Here is a 24,073-nt window from a genome sequence, read left to right as displayed (position 1 = left end):
TCCCACTACCAGTCTCTCTGTCCCACTACCAGTCTCTCTGAATCTCTCTGTCCCACTACCAGTCTCTCTGTCCCACTACCAGTCTCTCTGTCCCACTACCAGTCTCTCTGTCCCACTACCAGTCTCTCTGTCCCACTACCAGTCTCTCTGAATCTCTATGTCCCACTACCAGTCTCTCTGTCCCACTACCAGTCTCTCTGTCCCACTACCAGTCTCTCTGTCCCACTACCAGTCTCTCTGTCCCACTACCAGTCTCTCTGTCCCACTACCAGTCTCTCTGTCCCATCACGAGTCTCCCACCAGTCTCTCTGTCCCACCACCAGTCTCTCTGTCCCATCACCAGTCTCCCACCAGTCTCCCACCAGTCTCCCACCAGTCTCCCACCAGTCTCTCTGTCCCACCACCAGTCTCTCTGTCCCACCACCAGTCTCCCACCAGTCTCTCTGTCCCATCACCAGTCTCCCACCAGTCTCTCTGTCCCACCACCAGTCTCCCACCAGTCTCTCTGTTCCACCACCAGTCTCCCACCAGTCTCTCTGTTCCACCACCAGTCTCCCACCAGTCTCTCTGTCCCATCACCAGTCTCCCACCAGTCTCTCTGTCCCACCACCAGTCTCCCACCAGTCTCTCTGTTCCACCACCAGTCTCCCACCAGTCTCTCTGTCCCACCACCAGTCTCCCACCAGTCTCTCTGTCCCACCACCAGTCTCCCACCAGTCTCTCTGTTCCACCACCAGTCTCTCTGTTCCACCACCAGTCTCCCACCAGTCTCTCTGTCCCACCACCAGTCTCCCACCAGTCTCTCTGTTCCACCACCAGTCTCCCACCAGTCTCTCTGTCCCACCACCAGTCTCCCACCAGTCTCCCTGTCCCATCACCAGTCTCTCTTGGTATGTGTGTATAATTTGCGTCTCTCCACACACTCAATGCTCTGTTTGGGGCACAAGCTGCCAAGTGAACTTACGAGCAGTGTGTGCGTGTTTGTGTGTGACAGTCTGCTAGGCAGACGTCCCGCATTAGCCACCCCGGAGGGCTAACCCCAGATTGTTTAATCCCCAGCCTTTTCTCACCCTAGGTAGTCCATATGGGCGAGGCATCCCAAATTGCACCCTATTCTCTTTAAAGTGCACTAGAACACATAGGCACCCTGGTCAAAAGTAGTGCACTACATAGGGAATGGGATGTTATTTGGGATGTAGCCTTGGTATGGTTCCAAGATAAACATGCTGCTGCCTTCCTAAGTGGCCAGGGAACTCAACAGAGAGGTTAGAGTAGCGAGGAGACAGAGGTTAGAGTAGTGAGGAGACAGAGAGGTTAGAGTAGTGACGAGACAGAGAGGTTAGAGTAGCGAGGAGACAGAGGTTAGAGTAGTGAGGAGACAGAGAGGTTAGAGTAGTGAGGAGACAGAGAGGTTAGAGTAGTGAGGAGACAGAGAGGTTAGAGTAGTGAGGAGACAGAGAGGTTAGAGTAGTGAGGAGACAGAGAGGTTAGAGTAGTGAGGAGACAGAGAGGGTAGAGTAGTGAGGAGACAGAGAGGGTAGAGTAGTGAGGAGACAGAGAGGTTAGAGTAGTGAGGAGACAGAGAGGTTAGAGTAGTGAGGAGACAGAGAGGTTAGAGTTGTTAGGAGACAGAGAGGTTAGAGTAGTGAGGAGACAGAGAGGTTAGAGTAGTGAGGAGACAGAGAGGTTAGAGTAGTGAGGAGACAGAGAGGTTAGAGTAGTGAGGAGACAGAGAGGTTAGAGTTGTTAGGAGACAGAGAGGTTAGAGTAGTGAGGAGACAGAGAGGTTAGAGTAGTGAGTAGACAGAGAGGTTACTTACAGTAAGTAACCGTGGGGGTGAGACTGAGGGCTGTTCTGGGACAAAAGACAGAAAGGGAACAACCCTTTGTGACCTTTTAGATCAGTTAGTCCTCTGTCACCATCTTTCACCAGTCCTCTGTCACCATCTTTCACCAGTCCTCTGTCACCATCTTTCACCAGTCCTCTGTCACCATCTTTCTGTTTCTAGTCTTTCACCAGTCCTCTGTCACCATCTTTCTGTTTCTAGTCTTTCACCAGTCCTCTGTCACCATCTTTCTGTTTCTAGTCTTTCACCAGTCCTCTGTCACCATCTTTCACCAGTCCTCTGTCGCCATCTTTCACCAGTCCTCTGTCACCATCTTTCTGTTTCTAGTCTTTCACCAGTCCTCTGTCACCATCTTTCACCAGTCCTCTGTCACCATCTTTCTGTTTCTAGTCTTTCACCAGTCCTCTGTCACCATCTTTCGGTTTCTAGTCTTTCACTAGTCCTCTGTCACCATCTTTCACCAGTCTTCTGTCACCATCTTTCACCAGTCCTCTGTCACCATCTTTCACCAGTCCTCTGTCACCATCTTTCACCAGTTCTCTGTCACCATCTTTCTGTTTCTAGTCTTTCACCAGTCCTCTGTCACCATCTTTCACCAGTCCTCTGTCACCATCTTTCACCAGTCCTCTGTCACCATCTTTCACCAGTCCTCTGTCACCATCTTTCATCAGTTCTCTGTCACCATCTTTCTGTTTCTAGTCTTTCACCAGTCCTCTGTCACCATCTTTCACCAGTCCTCTGTCACCATCTTTCACCAGTCCTCTTCCACCATCTTTCTGTTTCTAGTCTTTCACCAGTCCTCTGTCACCATCTTTCACCAGTTCTCTGTCACCATCTTTCTGTTTCTAGTCTTTCACCAGTCCTCTGTCACCATCTTTCTGTTTCTACACTGGTAACATGAAAGAGGATTCAAGACATATCTGATCTCTCAAACATCCACCCTGTTTGATCTCATGTCTATAAACAGGTAGTGTAGAGCCTCTCAAACATCCACCCTGTTTGATCTCATGTCTATAAACAGGTAGTGTAGAGCCTCTCAAACATCCACCCTGTTTGATCTCATGTCTATAAACAGGTAGTGTAGAGCCTCTCAAACACCCACCCTGTTTGATCTCATGTATATAAACAGGTAGTGTAGAGCCTCTCAAACACCCACCCTGTTTGATATCATGTCTATAAACAGGTAGTGTAGAGCCTCTCAAACATCCACAACAAGTTGTTCCTCATTCAGACACAAGACTACACCAAACAGCCTATCAACCAAACAAGTCATCGAACATAAAACACACAATCTTCCAGATCAGCAACAACATAACTCCCATCTTCACTCACCTTTCTTCTTGAAGACGGAGAGCAGAGAGCGAATGTTTTTCCTCAGGTACACCACCATGTTTACACTGAGACCATTACAAGGAGGAGAGGTAGAGACGAGAATAAACGTCCAACCAAAAGTTACTATTTTATTCTCTGTGGACTGGAATCAAACCAGAGAGAGATCAAGACAAGTGTCTAGTTGTTCTGGATAAAAGTGTCTGTGAAATAATGTACAATCTAGTTGTAGGCTACCTACTCAAACCTCTACAGGTCTAGTTGTGTTTGTATTCTCTGTCTGGGTCTAACTGGTCTGTCGTAGAATTACAGAATCACAACGACTTGGCCTCCTAGTCGCTGTCAATAACAGTTTTGGCGAAAAATGACCAAAATCTTTTCCCAATCTACAGAGGTCAGTAGTAGTCGTCTTTTGGCTGACTCTGTCTTGTCTGTTTTGTAGTGGTCTGCAATAGTCTGTGGTAGAGTTAAAGAGTCACGGTGTTTAGTCCTCGTTAGCCTAGCTAGCTCAGTGACAGAATGACTGGTTAGCCCCTAAGTAGGTTGGACACAAGGAGCCTTGCATGCACCCTGAGCCTGGTAGCCAATCCACTGCTTTATCCTTCGCTCCTTTAGAACGCCCCTCTCTATTGTCAGACAAGGACAAACCCCCTGAGCGAAACGGCTGTCCAAGTTTTGTCTTGTGTTGCTGAGCCTAGACACACGTGCACGAAGAGACGCACACACGAAGAGACGCGCACACACACACACACACACACACACTCCTCTCCCCCAGGAGTTCCTTGTTAATGCCAACTGAGTTTTGAGTTTTAGAATGAGGGGGGACCCGTTGACGTACTGTACTCCCACAAACACTAGGTTGTTGGTGCTGGGTGTTGGTGCTGGGTTGTTGGTGCTGGGTTGTTGGTGCTGGGTGTTGGTGCTGGGTTGTTGGTGCTGGGTGTTGGTGCTGGGTTGTTGGTGCTGGGTGTTGGTGCTGGGTTGTTGGTGCCTGACTGATGGTTGAAGTAACCCATGTTTGGGTTATTCACGCAACCCGACTGGCTGAGTCCAAATAACCCAGCGTGTGTTCTGTCTAATATTTACCAAGAGCTGGGTTACCAAAGAAGCCAAATTGGGTTGTTCTTTAACCCAGCATTTGTTTTAGTGTGTACACACACTCACACACACTCACACACGCACACGCACACACACACACACACACATACGCACACACCAAAAACACCTGTACACCCTCGTCCCATACAAGAACCAAAACAAAACAATCTTGATTAACAGCAACCTAAACGATGTTAAAGATTGGAAACGTGCCATTACACTGAGTACCGCGGCAGATGCCTCTGTCGCAGACAACCAACAGAGAGGTCAGAGTTGGATAGAGCAGCCTGAGATGGTGTGTGTGACATCAGAGAGGTCAGAGATGGTGTGTGTGTGTGACATCACAGAGGTCAGAGTTGGATAGAGCAGCCTGAGATGGTGTGTGTGACATCAGAGAGGTCAGAGATGGTGTGTATGTGTGACATCAGAGAGGTCAGAGATGGTGTGTATATGTGACAGCAGAGAGGTCAGAGATGGTGTGTATTTGTGCCAAAAACAAGTTATTTTTTATTTTCTCACTCATTCTTCCTGGTAGATTCTCACATGCCCTCCAGCTTATGGACTAAGTGCTGGTTTTAGCTATAAATAGCCATCATCATATTCTCAGTTTACATCAGCTCAGATAATTGTGCATCCCCTTTTAAGTCTGCTTGACAGTATACCAATGTTCCACTCGTACCAGAGCTTTGACTCTCTTCCCCTCGACGGCTGCATCTATCCTGAATTAAGAAGCCCCCGCAGGGGGACTAGAGCTAGGTTACACTCCCAGCCAGCTGGATGGATACACTTGTAAAACAGTTACCTAGGCCCCTGCAGATCTGTGCAGATACAACTATCAGCAGATTGATATTTACATTTATTCGTCAACAAATTGTAACTCTGCTTAAATCCACTTTCATCCAACGCAAATGTAAGATACGCGTTTTTTTTTTTGGTTTGTTGCCAGCTGTCGTTGATTCTTGATAAAGGAAACAGTTTGAGTCTTTAGATGGGTACTAGACGTACCTAAATCATTTGTGAGAGACGACACAAATAAAGTATCACTCCTCCACTGCTCTGGCTGCCCAGTCCGGGGTGCTCCTTCACTGCTCTGGCTGCCCAGTCCGGGGTGCTCCTCCCCCCATCTGCTACCCAGTCCGGGGTGCTCCTTCACTGCTCTGGCTGCCCAGTCCGGGGTGCTCCTCCCCCCATCTGCTACCCAGTCCGGGGTGCTCCTTCACTGCTCTGGCTGCCCAGTCCGGGGTGCTCCTCCCCCCATCTGCTGCCCAGTCCGGGGTGCTCCTTCACTGCTCTGGCTGCCCAGTCCGGGGTGCTCCTCCCCCCATCTGCTGCCCAGTCCGGGGTGCTTGGCAGTGCGTTAAAGGGTCTAAGCCAGTGGGGGGGGGGCTGAGCGGAGACCTCCAGGGGAGCAGCTTTAGAGATGGGCCCACTGCCAGTAAGAATTAACCTACTACAGTCAGTCTTACCTAACTATCTTATCACCCCTCACTCCCTGCTGTTGGTCTCTCTCTCACTCCTCTTGTCTCCTCTCATTCATATCATGTCCCTGCTGTCTCTCCCTGTCTCTCTCATTCCTTCCACTTCTCTCTCTCTCTCTTATAACCCAGAACACAGTCTCCTATAACCCAGAACACACAGTCTCTTATAACCCAGAACACACAGTCTCCTATAACCCAGAACACAGTCTCCTATAACCCAGAACACACCGTCTCTTATAACCCAGAACACAGTCTCTTATAACCCAGAATACACAGTCTCTTATAACCCAGAATACACAGTCTCTTATAATCCAGAACACAGTCTCCTATAACCCAGAACACAGTCTCTTATAACCCAGAACACACAGTCTCTTATAATCCAGAACACACAGTCTCCTATAACCCAGAACACACAGTCTCCTATAACCCAGAACACACAGTCTCCTATAACCCAGAACACACAGTCTCTTATAACCCTGAACACACAGTCTCCTAGAACCCAGAACACAGTCTCCTATAACCCAGAACACACAGTCTCCTATAACCCAGAACACACAGTCTCTTATAACCCTGAACACACAGTCTCCTAGAACCCAGAACACAGTCTCCTATAACCCAGAACACACAGTCTCCTATAACCCAGAACACACAGTCTCCTATAACCCAGAACACACAGTCTCCTATAACCCAGAACACAGTCTCTTATAACCCAGAATACACAGTCTCCTATAACCCAGAACACAGTCTCCTATAACCCAGAACACAGTCTCCTATAACCCAGAACACACAGTCTCCTATAACCCAGAACACAGTCTCCTATAACCCAGACTGTACCCAGAACACAGTCTCCTATAACCCAGAACACAGTCTCCTATAACCCAGAACACAGTCTCCTATAACCCAGAACACACAGTCTCCTATAACCCAGAACACACAGTCTCCTATAACCCAGAATACACAGTCTCCTATAACCCAGAACACACAGTCTCCTATAACACAGAACACACAGTCTCCTATAACCCAGAACACAGTCTCTTATAACCCAGAATACACAGTCTCCTATAACCCAGAACACACAGTCTCCTATAACCCAGAACACTGTCTCTTATAACCCAGAATACACAGTCTCCTATAACCCAGAACACACAGTCTCCTATAACCCAGAACACACAGTCTCCTATAACCCAGAACACACAGTCTCCTATAACCCAGAACACAGTCTCTTATAACCCAGAATACACAGTCTCCTATAACCCAGAACACACAGTCTCCTATAACCCAGAACACAGTCTCTTATAACCCAGAATACACAGTCTCCTATAACCCAGAACACACAGTCTCCTATAACCCAGAACACACAGTCTCCTATAACCCAGAACACACAGTCTCCTATAACCCAGAACACAGTCTCTTATAACCCAGAATACACAGTCTCCTATAACCCAGAACACACAGTCTCCTATAACCCAGAACACACAGTCTCCTATAACCCAGAACACAGTCTCCTATAACCCAGAACACACAGTCTCCTAGAACCCAGAACACAGTCTCTTATAACCCAGAACACACAGTCTCCTATAACCCAGAACACACAGTCTCCTATAACCCAGAACACACAGTCTCCTAGAACCCAGAACACAGTCTCTTATAACCCAGAACACACAGTCTCCTATAACCCAGAACACACAGTCTCCTATAACCCAGAACACAGTCTCCTATAACCCAGAACACAGTCTCCTATAACCCAGAACACAGTCTCCTATAACCCAGAACACACAGTCTCCTATAACCCAGAACACAGTCTCCTATAACCCAGAACACAGTCTCCTAGAACCCAGAACACAGTCTCCTATAACCCAGAACACAGTCTCTTATAATCCAGAACACAGTCTCCTAGAACCCAGAACACACAGTCTCTTATAATCCAGAACACAGTCTCCTAGAACCCAGAACACACAGTCTCTTATAATCCAGAACACAGTCTCCTATAACCCAGAACACAGTCTCCTATAACCCAGAACACAGTCTCCTATAACCCAGAACACAGTCTCCTATAACCCAGAACACAGTCTCCTAGAACCCAGAACACACAGTCTCCTATAACCCAGAATACACAGTATAACCCAGAACACACAGTCTCCTATAACCCAGAACACAGTCTCCTATAACCCAGAACACACAGTCTCCTATAACCCAGAATACACAGTATAACCCAGAACACACAGTCTCCTATAACCCAGAATACACAGTCTCCTATAACCCAGAACACACAGTCTCCTATAACCCAGAACACAGTCTCCTATAACCCAGAACACACAGTCTCCTATAACCCAGAATACACAGTATAACCCAGAACACACAGTCTCCTATAACCCAGAATACACAGTCTCCTATAAACCAGAACACAGTCTCCTATAACCCAGAACACACAGTCTCCTAGAACCCAGAACACAGTCTCCTATAACCCAGAATACACAGTCTCCTATAACCCAGAACACACAGTCTCCTATAACCCAGAACACAGTCTCCTATAACCCAGAACACAGTCTCTTATAACCCAGAACACAGTCTCCTATAACCCAGAACACACAGTCTCCTATAACCCAGAACACAGTCTCCTATAACCCAGAACACAGTCTCCTAGAACCCAGAACACAGTCTCCTATAACCCAGAACACAGTCTCTTATAATCCAGAACACAGTCTCCTAGAACCCAGAACACACAGTCTCTTATAATCCAGAACACAGTCTCCTAGAACCCAGAACACACAGTCTCTTATAATCCAGAACACAGTCTCCTATAACCCAGAACACAGTCTCCTATAACCCAGAACACAGTCTCCTATAACCCAGAACACAGTCTCCTATAACCCAGAACACAGTCTCCTAGAACCCAGAACACACAGTCTCCTATAACCCAGAATACACAGTATAACCCAGAACACACAGTCTCCTATAACCCAGAACACAGTCTCCTATAACCCAGAACACACAGTCTCCTATAACCCAGAATACACAGTATAACCCAGAACACACAGTCTCCTATAACCCAGAATACACAGTCTCCTATAACCCAGAACACACAGTCTCCTATAACCCAGAACACACAGTATCCTATAACCCAGAATACACAGTATAACCCAGAACACACAGTCTCCTATAACCCAGAATACACAGTCTCCTATAACCCAGAACACACAGTCTCCTATAACCCAGAACACAGTCTCCTATAACCCAGAACACACAGTCTCCTAGAACCCAGAACACAGTCTCCTATAACCCAGAATACACAGTCTCCTATAACCCAGAACACACAGTCTCCTATAACCCAGAACACAGTCTCCTATAACCCAGAACACAGTCTCCTATAACCCAGAACACACAGTCTCCTATAACCCAGAATACACAGTATAACCCAGAACACACAGTCTCCTATAACCCAGAATACACAGTCTCCTATAACCCAGAACACACAGTCTCCTATAACCCAGAACACAGTCTCCTATAACCCAGAACACACAGTCTCCTAGAACCCAGAACACAGTCTCCTATAACCCAGAATACACAGTCTCTTATAACCCAGAACACACAGTCTCCTATAACCCAGAACACAGTCTCCTATAACCCAGAACACAGTCTCTTATAACCCAGAACACACAGTCTCCTATAACCCAGAACACACAGTCTCCTATAACCCAGAACACAGTCTCCTATAACCCAGAACACACAGTCTCCTATAACCCAGAACACAGTCTCCTATAACCCAGAATACACAGTCTCCTATAACCCAGAACACACAGTCTCCTGTAACCCAGAACACAGTCTCCTATAACCCAGAACACAGTCTCCTATAACCCAGAATACACAGTCTCCTATAACCCAGAACACAGTCTCCTATAACCCAGAACACAGTATCCTATAACCCAGAATACACAGTCTCCTATAACCCAGAATACACAGTCTCCTATAACCCAGAACACAGTCTCCTATAACCCAGAATACACAGTCTCCTATAACCCAGAATACACAGTCTCCTATACCCCAGAACACAGTCTCCTATACCCCAGAACACAGTCTCCTATAACCCAGAACACAGTCTCCTATAACCCAGAACACAGTCTCCTATAACCCAGAACACAGTCTCCTATAACCCAGAACACACAGTCTCTTATAACCCAGAACACACAGTCTCCTATAACCCAGAACACAGTCTCCTATAACCCAGAACACAGTCTCCTATAACCCAGAACACAGTCTCCTATAACCCAGAACACAGTCTCCTATAACCCAGAACACACAGTCTCCTATAACCCAGAACACAGTCTCCTATAACCCAGAACACAGTATCCTATAACCCAGAACACACAGTCTCCTATAACCCAGAACACAGTCTCCTATACCCCAGAACACAGTCTCCTATAACCCAGAACACAGTCTCCTATAACCCAGAACACAGTCTCCTATAACCCAGAACACACAGTCTCCTATAACCCAGAACACAGTCTCCTATACCCCAGAACACAGTCTCCTATAACCCAGAACACAGTCTCCTATAACCCAGAACACAGTCTCCTATAACCCCACCATTTTCCTGTCACACACCGATCTTTGCTCTGTCTCTGGTATCTTTTTACGGGCCCCTTGTTGTTCCACAGGCCCCTTATTTTAATATTCATTAGAAGACCTATAGAGACACCATCTGGCCCAGGGAGAGAGGAGAGGGGGGAGAGAGAGGGGGAGAAGGGGGAGAGGGGAGAGAGGGAGAAGGGAGAGATGGGGGAAGGGGGAGAGGGGATAGAGGAGGGAGAGAGGAGGGGGAGAGGTGAGATGTGAGAGGGGAGAGAGGGAGAAGGGAGAGATGGGGGAAGGGGGAGAGGGGATAGAGGAGGGAGAGAGGTGAGAGGGGGGAGAAGGGGGAGAGAGGAGGGGGAGAGAGGAAGGGGAGAGGTGAGAGGGGAGAGAGAGGGGGGAGAGGGGAGAGAGAGGGGGGAGAGTGGAGAGAGAGGGGGGAGAGGGGAGAGAGAGGGGAGAGAGGGGAGAGAGGGGAGAGAGAGGAGGGGGAGAGGGGAGAGGGGAGAGGGGAGAGAGGAGGGGGAGAGGTGAGAGAGAGGGGGAGAGGTGAGAGGGGAGAGAGAGGAGTTCAAATCCAAGTTTATTGGTCACACACAGAGTTGCATGCGTTCTAGAATGTGCAGCAAATTGCTGATGTTTGTAGCTCCAATGACTAACAAACGCAAATGCACAAATAATCAAACCATCTGTTGTGGTAGAGACAGTTGGAGTTTGGAGTTCACTCAATGAGCAGAGTCATGAAAGAAGTTCCTAAATCACCTACGCAGTGACTAGAAGATGACTGGCCTCCTGTCAGAAGGTCAAACCACCAATCAGAAGACAGTCAGTGTTTAGAGCACCAATAAAACAGTCTCATTGAGGGAGCAAAGTTTAAGGCAACTTCCACTCCACGTTTACAGCCCTCTCCACAATGTCTGTGAAATTGTTAAATTTTTAGGACAAGAAAACTAGGAGGACGTGGAACATGAATATTAGACAGAGACAGCTGGCCCATCTTTAGCACAGTGGGTCGGTCTAAATGGGGGGGGGGGGGTTTGGATGAATATTTACCTGCGGGACTCAAGGGGGAAAAAAAGGCTGCTGTGGGGGGGCCTTGAGGTGGGGACCTTGAGGTGGAGGCCTTGAGGTGGAGGCCTTGAGGTGGAGGCCTTGAGGTGGGGGGCCTTGAGGTGGGGGCCTTGAGGTGGGGGCCTTGAGGTGGGGTTCCTTGAGGTGGGGGCCTTGAGGTGGGGTTCCTTGAGGTGGTGGCCTTGAGGTGGGGTTCCTTGTGGTGGGGGCCTTGAGGTGGAGGCCTTGAGGTGGGGTTCCTTGAGGTGGGGGCCTTGAGGTGGGGTTCCTTGAGGTGGTGGCCTTGAGGTGGGGGCCTTGAGGTGGAGGCCTTGAGGTGGGGTTCCTTGAGGTGGGGGCCTTGAGGTGGGGTTCCTTGAGGTGGTGGCCTTGAGGTGGTGGCCTTGAGGTGGGGGACTTGAGGTGGGGGCCTTGAGGTGGGGTTCCTTGAGGTGGGGGCCTTGAGGTGGTGGCCTTGAGGTGGGGGGCCTTGAGGTGCCAGGGCCGACTCTGATCCCTGTCCGTTACGCAATACAAAATGATGTAATTTATTATATTGTCCACTCGATGGTGCTAGTGTAATGGATTATATTGTCCACTAGATGGTGCTAGTGTAATGGATTATATTGTCCACTAGATGGTGCTAGTGTAATGGATTATATTGTCCACTCGATGGTGCTAGTGTAATGGATTATATTGTCCACTCGATGGTGCTAGTGTAATGGATTATATTGTCCACTAGATGGTGCTAGTGTAATGGATTATATTGTCCACTAGATGGTGCTAGTGTAATGGATTATATTGTCCACTCGATGGTGCTAGTGTAATGGATTATATTGTCCACTCGATGGTGCTAGTGTAATGGATTATATTGTCCACTAGATGGTGCTAGTGTAATGGATTATATTGTCCACTAGATGGTGCTAGTGTAATGGATTATATTGTCCACTCGATGGTGCTAGTGTAATGGATTATATTGTCCACTCGATGGTGCTAGTGTAATGGATTATATTGTCCACTCGATGGTGCTAGTGTAATGGATTATATTGTCCACTCGATGGTGCTAGTGTAATGTACTATATTGTCCACTCGATGGTGCTAGTGTAATGTACTATATTGTCCACTCGCTGGTGCTAGTGTAATGGATTATATTGTCCACTAGATGGTGGTAGTGTAATGTGCAATATTGTCCATTAGACGGAGCTAGTGTAATGTACTATATTGTCCACTAGATGGTGGTAGTGTAATGTACTATATTGCCCACGAGATGCTGCTTGTGTAATGTACTATATTGTCCACTAGATGGTGCTAGTGTGATGTATTATATTGTCCACTAGATGGTGATAGTGTAATGTATTATATTGTCCACTATATGCTGCTTATGTAATGTACTATACTGCCCACTAGATGGTGCTTGTGTAATGTACTATATTGTCCACTAGATGTTCAGAGTGTAATGTATTATATTGTCCACTAGATGGTGCTAGTGTAATGTACTATATTGTCCACTAGATGGTGCTAGTGTAATGTATTATATTGTCCACTAGATGGTGCTAGTGTAATCTAGTCTCTCAATCTTTTTTTGCGATTCGAACCATGAAAAAGCCAGAATAAATCAATTGATGAGGACATCCAAAATCATGAGCTGGCCTGTAGGACATAGAAACAGCTGGTGTATTAAACTATTCTTTAAAAGCTTAAGATTATCCCTCTTCCTCTTCCCACTGGGAGAAGTATTGAACCAGTTAGAGGATATGATTACCACTACCAGCTACCAGTTACCACTACCAGTTAGCAGTTACCAGGTTACCAGTTACCAGTTACCACTCCCAGTTACCCATTCCCAGTAACCAGCTACCACTAACCAGCTCCCTTACCACTGCCAGTTATTAGTTCCCACTACCAGTTACCACTACCAGTTACCGTGTTACCAGTTACCACTACCAGTTAGCAGTTACCAGTTACCAGTTACCACTCCCAGTTACCAGATACCAGTTACCACTACCAGTTACCACTACCAGTTACCATGTTACCAGTTACCACTACCAGTTAGCAGTTACCAGTTACCAGTTACCACTCCCAGTTACCAGATACCAGTTACCAGTTACCAGGTTACCAGTTACCAGTTACCAGTTACGAGGTTACCAGTTACCACTCCCAGTTACCAGTTAACACTACCATTTACCCATTCCCAGTAACCAGCTACCACTAACCAGCTCCCTTACCACTACCAGTTATTAGTTACCACTACCAGTTACCATTTAACACTACCAGTTACCACTACCAGTTAGCAGTTACCACTACCAGTTACCACGACTAGTTACCAGTTACCAGCTACCACTTGCCACTACCAGTTAGCAGTTACCACTATCAGTTACCACTACCAGTTATTAGTTGCCACTACCAGTTACCATTTAACACTACCAGTTACCACGACCAGTTACCAGTTACCAGCTACCACTTGCCACTACCAGTTAGCAGTTACCACTATCAGTTACCACGACCAGTTACCAGTTACCACTACCAGTTAGCAGTTACCACTACCAGTTACCAGTTACCACTACCAGTTACCACTACCAGTTAGCAGTTACCACTACCAGTTACCAGTACCAGTTTCCACTACCAGTTACCAGCTAACAGTTACCACTACCAGTTACCAGTTGCCAGTTAACACTACCAGTCTCAGTAACCAGCTACCAGTTACCATTTACCAGGTACCAGCTACAACTTATCACTACCAGTTAACAGTTACTACTACCAGTTACCAGTTACCACAACCAGTTACCAGTTACCAGTTACCACTACCAGTCACTACTACCAGTTAACAGTTACTACTACCAGTTACCAGTTACCACAACCAGTTACCAGTTACCAGTTACCACTACCAGTCACTACTACCAGTTAACAGTTACTACTACCAGTTACCAGTTACCACAACCAGTTACCAGTTACCAGTTACCACTACCAGTCACTACTACCAGTTAACAGTTACTACTACCAGTTACCAGTTACCACAACCAGTTACCAGTTACCAGTTACCACTACCAGTCACTACTACCAGTTAACAGTTACCACTACCAGTTACCCATTACCAGTTACTACTACCAGTTACAACTACCAGGTACCAGTTACTACTACCAGTTACCAGTTAACAGTTACCACTACCAGTTACCAGTTACTACTACCAGTTAGCAGTTAACAGTTACCACTACCAGTTACCAGTTACCTCAACCAGTTACCAGTTACCACTACCAGTCACTACTACCAGTTAACAGTTACCACTACCAGTTCCCACTACCAGTTACCAGTTACTGCTACCAGTTACCAGTTCCCACTACCAGTTACCATTTACTACTACCAGCTACCAGTTACCACTACCAGTTACCAGTTACTACTACCAGTTACCAGTTACCAGTTACTACTCTCAGTTAACAGTTAACAGTTACCAGTTTCTACTAACAATTACCAGTTACCAGTTACCACTACTAGTTACCAAAACCAGTTAGCAGTTACCACTACCAGTTACCAGTTGTTGTTAAAGGGAAGGTGTCAGTTTGTTCCCTGGCTGACCTCTATCTTGTAGTTAAAGGGAAGGTGTCAGTTTGTTCTCTATCTGACCTCTATCTTGTAGTTAAAGGGAAGGTATCAGTTTGTTCCCTGGCTGACCTCTATCTTGTAGTTAAAGGGAAGGTGTGAGTTTGTTCCCTGGCTGACCTCTATCTTGTAGTTAAAGGGAAAGTGTCAGTTTGTTCCCCGGCTGACCTCTATCTTGTAGTTAAAGGGAAGGTGTCAGTTTGTTCCCTGGCTGACCTCTATCTTGTAGTTAAAGGGAAGGTGTCAGTTTGTTCCCTGGCTGACCTCTATCTTGTAGTTAAAGGGAAGGTGTCAGTTTGTTCCCTGGCTGACCTCTATCTTGTTGTTAAAGGGAAGGTGTGAGTTTGTTCTCTGCCTGACCTCTATCTTGTAGTTAAAGGGAAGGTGTGAGTTTGTTCCCTGGCTGACCTCTATCTTGTTGTTAAAGGGAAGGTATCAGTTTGTTCCCTGGCTGACCTCTATATTGTTGTTAAAGGGAAGGTATCAGTTTGTTCCCTGGCTGACCTCTATCTTGTTGTTAAAGGGAAGGTGTGAGTTTGTTCCCTGGCTGACCTCTATCTTGTTGTTAAAGGGAAGGTATCAGTTTGTTCCCTGGCTGACCTCTATCTTGTTGTTAAAGGGAAGGTATCAGTTTGTTCCCTGGCTGACCTCTATCTTGTTGTTAAAGGGAAGGTGTGAGTTTGTTCCCTGGCTGACCTCTATCTTGTAGTTAAAGGGAAGGTATCAGTTTGTTCCCTGGCTGACCTCTATCTTGTAGTTAAAGGGAAGGTGTGAGTTTGTTCCCTGGCTGACCTCTATCTTGTAGTTAAAGGGAAAGTGTCAGTTTGTTCCCCGGCTGACCTCTATCTTGTAGTTAAAGGGAAGGTGTCAGTTTGTTCCCTGGCTGACCTCTATCTTGTAGTTAAAGGGAAGGTGTCAGTTTGTTCCCTGGCTGACCTCTATCTTGTTGTTAAAGCGAAGGTATCAGTTTGTTCCCTGGCTGACCTATATCTTGTAGTTAAAGAGAAGGAATCAGTTTGTTCCCTGGCTGACCTCTATCTTGTTGTTAAAGGGAAGGTATCAGTTTGTTCCCTGGCTGACCTCTATCTTGTAGTTAAAGGGAAGGTGTGAGTTTGTTCCCTGGTTGACCTCTATCTTGTAGTTAAAGGGAAAGTGTCAGTTTTTTCCCTGGCTGACCTCTATCTTGTAGTTAAAGGGAAGGTGTCAGTTTGTTCCCTGGCTGACCTCTATCTTGTAGTTAAAGGGAAGGTATCAGTTTGTTCCCTGGCTGACCTCTATCTTGTTGTTAAAGGGAAGGTGTCAGTTTTTTCCCCGGCTGACCTCTATCTTGTTGTTAAAGGGAAGGTATCAGTTTGTTCCCTGGCTGACCTCTATCTTGTAGTTAAAGGGAAGGTATCAGTTTATTCCCTGGCTGACCTCTATCTTGTTGTTAAAGGGAAGGTATCAGTTTGTTCCCCGGCTGACCTCTATCTTGTAGTTAAAGGGAAGGTATCAGTTTGTTCCCTGGCTGACCTCTATCTTGTTGTTAAAGGGAAGGTGTGAGTTTGTTCCCTGGCTGACCTCTATCTTGTAGTTAAAGGGAAGGTGTCAGTTTGTTCCCCGGCTGACCTCTATCTTGTAGTTAAAGGGAAGGTGTCAGTTTGTTCCCTGGCTGACCTCTATCTTGTAGTTAAAGGGAAGGTGTGAGTTTGTTCCCTGGCTGACCTCTATCTTGTAGTTAAAGGGAAGGTGTCAGTTTGTTCCCTGGCTGACCTCTATCTTGTAGTTAAAGGGAAGGTGTGAGTTTGTTCCCTGGCTGACCTCTATCTTGTAGTTAAAGGGAAGGTGTCAGTTTGTTCCCTGGCTGACCCCTGTACTCCACATCAGGAGAGAATAAAGAGCGCTGAACCATGAAAGAAACAGAGGCATGTTCCACCTCATCACCTCACTCCTGACTGGCCAAAACCACTGCTACCTGCCTGTGTGTGTGTGTGTGTGTGTGTGTGTGTGTGTGTGTGTGTGTGTGTGTGTGTGTGTGTGTGTGTGTGTGTGTGTGTGTGTGTGTGTGTGTGTGTGTGTGTGTGTGTGTGTGTGTGTGTGTGTGTGTGTGTGTGTGTGTGTGTGTGTGTGTGTGTGTGTGTGTGTGTGTGTGTGTGTGTGTGTGTGTGTGTGTGTGTGTGTGTGTGTGTGAGAGAAAGGGAAAACTAAAAAGGCATTTTGACCCATGGCAATTTCTTTTTGCTATGACACTGGCCCTGACTACGAGATCAGACCAGACCAGTGTTCCTCTGCTGCTGCTATAGAACTAATCAATAGCACTCTACTGACTTCCCTGATCTACTTACACCCTGACTTTACTAACCCAGCTCCTCATGGAATTATAGAGAGAGAGAGAGAGCTCCTATCTGTCTCCAGAAGATTCCGCTCCTCCACAGCAAGCCTTCAGTGGCATTATGAACACAGGAGACAGAGGATATAGATGAGAATGTCAATGAAGAATGCAATGAAAGACCTCTGAACTCACTTCATGGCTTGTCCTCTACAACGAGTCTCCACATACCACAGCCCTCCAAACACAAGAGAGAAACAGATGCCAAATACGACAGAGGGAGACCGAGAGAAAGGAGAGAGAGAAAGAGAAAGAGAGAGAGAGAGAGAGAGAGAGAGAGAGGAGGGTGTGAGAAAAGAGAGCTATTTATACCCAGCGTGTGGGTCTATGTATATCTCTCTCTCTGTGCCACGTGGCATTTCAGGGTGCTTTTGTGTCCTTGTCACCCCACCACCTTGTTAACCAGCTTCTGCCAGCTCACACTGATTCTGATTGGGCCATGCTACTCTACCTCTAATCCTGAATGGGCCATGCTACTCTACCTCTAATCCTGAATGGGCCAAGCTAATCTACCTCTAATCCTGAATGGGCCATGCTACTCTACCTCTAATCCTGAATGGGCCATGCTACTCTACCTCTAATCCTGAAGGGGCCATGCTACTCTACCTCTAATCCTGAATGGGCCATGCTACTCTACCTCTAATCCTGAATGGGCCATGCTACTCTACCTCTAATCCTGAATGGGCCATGCTACTCTACCTCTAATCCTGAATGGGCCATGCTACTCTACCTCTAATCCTGAATGGGCCATGCTACTCTACCTCTAATCCTGAATGGGCCAAGCTACTCTACCTCTAATCCTGAATGGGCCATGCTACTCTACCTCTAATCCTGAATGGGCCATGCTACTCTACCTCTAATCCTGAATGGGCCATGCTACTCTACCTCTAATCCTGAATGGGCCATGCTACTCTACCTCTAATCCTGAATGGGCCATGCTACTCTACCTCTAATCCTGAATGGGCCATGCTACTCTACCTCTAATCCTGAATGGGCCATGCTACTCTACCTCTAATCCTGAATGGGCCATGCTACTCTACCTCTAATCCTGAATGGGCCATGCTACTCTACCTCTAATCCTGAATGGGCCATGCTACTCTACCTCTAATCCTGAATGGGCCATGCTACTCTACCTCTAATCCTGAATGGGCCATGCTACTCTACCTCTAATCCTGAAGGGGCCATGCTACTCTACCTCTAATCCTGAATGGGCCATGCTACTCTACCTCAATTCCTGAATGGGCCATGCTACTCTACCTCTAATCCTGAATGGGCCAAGCTACTCTACCTCAATTCCTGAATGGGCCATGATACTCTACCTCTAATCCTGAATGGGCCATGCTACTCTACCTCTAATCCTGTATGGGCCATGCTCCAGTACCTCTAATCCTGAATGGGCCATGCTTCAGTACCTCTAATCCTGAATGGGCCACGCTCCAGTACCTCTAATCCTGAATGGGCCACGCTCCAGTACCTCTAATCCTGAATGGGCCACGCTCCAGTACCTCTAATCCTGAATGGGCCACGCTCCAGTACCTCTAATCCTGAATGGGCCATGCTCCAGTACCTCTAATCCTGAATGGGCCACGCTCCAGTACCTCTAAACCTGAATGGGCCATGCTCCAGTACCTCTAATCCTGAATGGGCCACGCTCCAGTACCTCTAATCCTGAATGGGCCACACTCCAGTACCTCTAATCCTGAATGGTCCACGCTCCAGTACCTCTAATCCTGAATGGGCCACGCTCCAGTACCTCTAATCCTGAATGGTCCATGCTTCAGTACCTCTAATCCTGAATGGTCCATGCTTCAGTACCTCTAATCCTGAATGGGCCACGCTCCAGTACCTCTAATCCTGAATGGTCCATGCTTCAGTACCTCTAATCCTGAATGGTCCATGCTCCAGTACCTCTAATCCTGAATGGGCCACGCTCCAGTACCTCTAATCCTGAATGACCAACAGAGGGATTATTCATACAGCCTCTCCAACATGCAGTAGATAAAATGGCTATGATGATACGTATATACACTGCTCCAAAAAAATAAAGGGAACACTTAAACAACACAATGTAACTCCAAGTCAATCACACTTCTGTGAAATCAAACTGTCCACTTAGGAAGCAACACTGATTGACAATACATTTCACATGCTGTTGTGCAAATGGAATAGACAACAGGTGGAAATTATAGGCAATTAGCAAGACACCCCCAATAAAGGAGTGGTTCTGCAGGTGGGGACCACAGACCACTTCTCAGTTCCTATGCTTCCTGGCTGATGTTTTGGTCACTTTTGAATGCTGGCGGTGCTTTCACTCTAGTGGTAGCATGAGACGGAGTCTACAACCCACACAAGTGGCTCAGGTAGTGCAGCTCGTCCAGGATGGGACATCAATGCGAGTTGTGGCAAGAAGGTTTGCTGTGTCTGTCAGCGTAGTGTCCAGAGCATGGAGGCGCTACCAGGAGACAGGCCAGTACATCAGGAGACGTGGAGGAGGCCGTAGGAGGGCAACAACCCAGCAGCAGGACCGCTACCTCCGCCTTTGTGCAAGGAGGAGCACTGCCAGTGCCCTGCAAAATGACCTCCAGCAGGCCACAAATGTGCATGTGTCTGCTCAAACGGTCAGAAACAGACTCCATGAGGGAGGTATGAGGGCCCGACGTCCACAGGTGGGGGTTGTGCTTACAGCCCAACACCGTGCAGGACGTTTGGAATTTGCCAGAGAACACCAAGATTGGTAAATTCGCCACTGGTGCCCTGTGCTCTTCACAGATGAAAGCAGGTTCACACTGAGAACATGTGACAGACGTGACAGAGTCTGGAGACGCCGTGGAGAACGTTCTGCTGCCTGCAACATCCTCCAGCATGACCGGTTTGGCGGTGGGTCAGTCATGGTGTGGGGTGGCATTTCTTTGGGGGGCCGAACAGCTCTCCATGTGCTCGCCAGAGGTAGCCTAACAGCCATTAGGTACCGAGATGACATCCTCAGACCCCTTGTGAGACCATATGCTGGTGCGGTTGGCACTGGGTTCCTCCTAATGCAAGACAATTCTAGACCTCGTGTGGCTGGAGTGTGTCAGCAGTTCCTGCAAGAGGAAGGCATTGATGCTATGGACTGGCCCGCCCGTTCCCCAGACCTGAATCCAATTGAGCACATCTGGGACACCATGTCTCGCTCCATCCACCAACGCCACGTTGCACCACAGACTGTCCAGGAGTTGGCGGATGCTTTAGTCCAGGTCTGGGAGGAGATCCCTCAGGTGACCATCCGCCACCTCATCAGGAGCATGCCCAGGCGTTGTAGGGAGGTCATACAGGCACGTGGAGGCCACACACACCACTGAGCCTCATTTTGATTTGTTTTAAGGACATTACATCAAAGTTGGATCAGCCTGTAGTGCGGTTTTCCACAATACATTTTGAGTGTGACTCCAAATCCAGACCTCCATGGGTTGATAAATTTGATTTCCCTTGATAATTTTTGTGTGATTTTGTTGTCAGCACATTCAACTATGTAAAGAAAAAAGTATTTAATAAGAATATTTCATTCATTCAGATCTAAGATGTGTTATTTTAGTGTTCCCTTTATTTTTTTGAGCAGTTTATATATATATATATGTGTGTGTGTGTGTGTGTGTGTGTGTGTATATATATGTGTGTGTGTGTGTGTGTGTGTATATATATATGTTTGTGTGTGTATATATATATGTTTGTGTGTGTGTGTGTGTGTGTGCACCCAGAGTAAACAGTTTTCATATTCACTTTCTGAGAATATCCTTTATTGCATCGTCACAACTTGTTGTTAATTGGTCGTTACAGTGTCATGTGATTTGCAGCCGACTGTAAATAAAGAGATATTGTCTGTGTCTGAAATGGCACCCTATTCCCTATATATAGTGCACTACTTTAGACCAGAGCCCTATAGAACCCTATTCCCTATCTAGTGCACCACTTTAGACCAGAGCCCTATGGCACCCTATTCCCTACCTAGTGCACTACTTTAGACCAGAACCCTATGGAACCCTAGGCCCTATCTAGTGCACTACTTTAGACCAGAGCCCTATGGAACCCTAGGCCCTATCTAGTGCACTACTTTTGACCAGAGCCCTATGGCACCCTATTCCCTATCTAGTGCACTACTTTAGACCAGAACCCTATGGAACCCTAGGCCCTATCTAGTGCACTACTTTAGACCAGAGCCCTATGGAACCCTAGGCCCTATCTAGTGCACTACTTTAGACCAGAGCCCTATGGAACCCTAGGCCCTATCTAGTGCACTACTTTAGACCAGAGCCCTATGGAACCCTAGGCCCTATCTAGTGCACTACTTTAGACCAGAGCCCTATGGAACCCTAGGCCCTATCTAGTGCACTACTTTAGACCAGAGCCCTATGGAACACTAGGCCCTATCTAGTGCACTACTTTAGACCAGAGCCGTATGGAACCCTAGACCCTATCTAGTGCACTACTTTAGACCAAAACCGTATGGCACCCTATTCCCTATCTAGTGCACTACTTTAGACCAGAGCTCTATGGCACCCTATTCCCTATCTAGTGCACTACTTTAGACCAGAGCTCTTGGCACCCTATTCCCTATCTAGTGCACTACTTTAGACCAGAACCCTCTGGCACTGAGTGTGCATATGAAGTGGCTACGTTAGGTGTCAAAGTTTTATCTTATACTCTAGATTCAGGATTTATTTGACAGTTATACACATCTTAGGATGTATTCTAAATCAAAGGACACACACACACACACACACACACAGGAGCCTGTTAAATGCATTGCCCCAACCCTGCTCTACGTTACAGTGGGACTGAGTTACAAGGTCACCTGCCACACTAGTCTCGCATTCCAAATGACACCCTATTCTCTACGATCTATTGCACTACTTTTTGACCAGAGCTCTATGGGCCCCAAAAGAAGTGCACTAGATAGGGAATAGGGTGTCATTTGGAACACATTACCAGCAGAGACCAGTAAAGTATTAACAAGGGATAGGCTAGCTGGGGGAAGGGTGGTATTTAGGAGGGACGCCAGGCATGCATTACTTCAGCTAATGTGTATGACATCACGCATTGATTGACTTCATAGAGTTTAATGAGATGGGCAGCGCTTCGTCAACATGGGGTCTTTATATCTAGTGGCTGAGGATATAGAATCACACCGTCATGGACGATGTTTGTTCCTGGAGGACATTGGACAGTAACATGCTGGACAGGAACATAATGACAGGCATTCTGTTTCAGGACACTGGTATTAAATATAGAAACATAATGACAGACATTCTGTTTCAGGACACTGGTATTAAATATAGAAACATAATGACAGACATTCTGTTTCAGGACACTGGTATTAAATATAGAAACATAATGACAGGCATTCTGTTTCAGGACACTGGTATTAAATATAGAAACATAATGACAGACATTCTGTTTCAGGACACTGTGAAGAGGTATTAAATATAGAAACATAATGACAGGCATTCTGTTTCAGGACACTGGTATTAAATATAGAAACATAATGACAGACATTCTGTTTCAGGACACTGGTATTAAATATAGAAACATAATGACAGACATTCTGTTTCAGGACACTGGTATTAAATATAGAAACATAATGACAGACATTCTGTTTCAGGACACTGGTATTAAATATAGAAACATAATGACAGGCATTCTGTTTCAGGACACTGGTATTAAATATAGAAACATAATGACAGACATTCTGTTTCAGGACACTGGTATTAAATATAGAAACATAATGACAGACATTCTGTTTCAGGACACTGGTATTAAATATAGAAACATAATGACAGACATTCTGTTTCAGGACACTGGTATTAAATATAGAAACATAATGACAGACATTCTGTTTCAGGACACTGTGAAGAGGTATTAAATATAGAAACATAATGACAGGCATTCTGTTTCAGGACACTGGTATTAAATATAGAAACATAATGACAGACATTCTGTTTCAGGACACTGGTATTAAATATAGAAACATAATGACAGACATTCTGTTTCAGGACACTGTGAAGAGGTATTAAATATAGAAACATAATGACAGGCATTCTGTTTCAGGACACTGGTATTAAATATAGAAACATAATGACAGACATTCTGTTTCAGGACACTGGTATTAAATATAGAAACATAATGACAGACATTCTGTTTCAGGACACTGGTATTAAATATAGAAACATAATGACAGACATTCTGTTTCAGGACACTGGTATTAAATATAGAAACATAATGACAGGCATTCTGTTTCAGGACACTGGTATTAAATATAGAAACATAATGACAGACATTCTGTTTCAGGACACTGGTATTAAATATAGAAACATAATGACAGGCATTCTGTTTCAGGACACTGGTATTAAATATAGAAACATAATGACAGACATTCTGTTTCAGGACACTGTGAAGAGGTATTAAATATAGAAACATAATGACAGGCATTCTGTTTCAGGACACTGGTATTAAATATAGAAACATAATGACAGGCATTCTGTTTCAGGACACTGTGAAGAGGTATTAAATATAGAAACATAATGACAGACATTCTGTTTCAGGACACTGTGAAGAGGTATTAAATATAGAAACATAATGACAGGCATTCTGTTTCAGGACACTGGTATAAAATATAGAAACATAATGACAGACATTCTGTTTCAGGACACTGGTATAAAATATAGAAACATAATGACAGACATTCTGTTTCAGGACACTGGTAT

The 24,073-nt window shown here is 46.1% G+C and overlaps 1 protein-coding gene across 3 annotated transcripts in view; it reads right to left on the bottom strand.

The window, feature by feature from the left end:
* The window catches only part of LOC110487836 (uncharacterized protein KIAA1522 homolog), a 93,521-nt gene that overhangs the window by 13,606 nt on the left and 55,842 nt on the right, over positions 1 to 24,073 (bottom strand). The window contains exon 1 of one of the 3 annotated variants that reach the window (XM_036971322.1): positions 3,180 to 3,733. The exons of the other annotated variants lie outside the window; for them this stretch is intronic. Within the exon in view, the coding sequence (XP_036827217.1) occupies positions 3,180 to 3,237 (58 nt within the window). The 5' untranslated portion in view covers positions 3,238 to 3,733. Of the gene's footprint in view, positions 1 to 3,179; positions 3,734 to 24,073 lie in introns of those variants that run through there. 3 annotated transcript variants of the gene reach the window in all.

Source organism: Oncorhynchus mykiss, chromosome 32, assembly GCF_013265735.2.
Source record: "Oncorhynchus mykiss isolate Arlee chromosome 32, USDA_OmykA_1.1, whole genome shotgun sequence".
Lineage (NCBI taxonomy): Eukaryota > Metazoa > Chordata > Actinopteri > Salmoniformes > Salmonidae > Oncorhynchus > Oncorhynchus mykiss.
The sequence above is the reverse complement of the archived record's forward strand: the minus strand, read 5'-3'. Positions and strand labels throughout refer to the sequence as shown.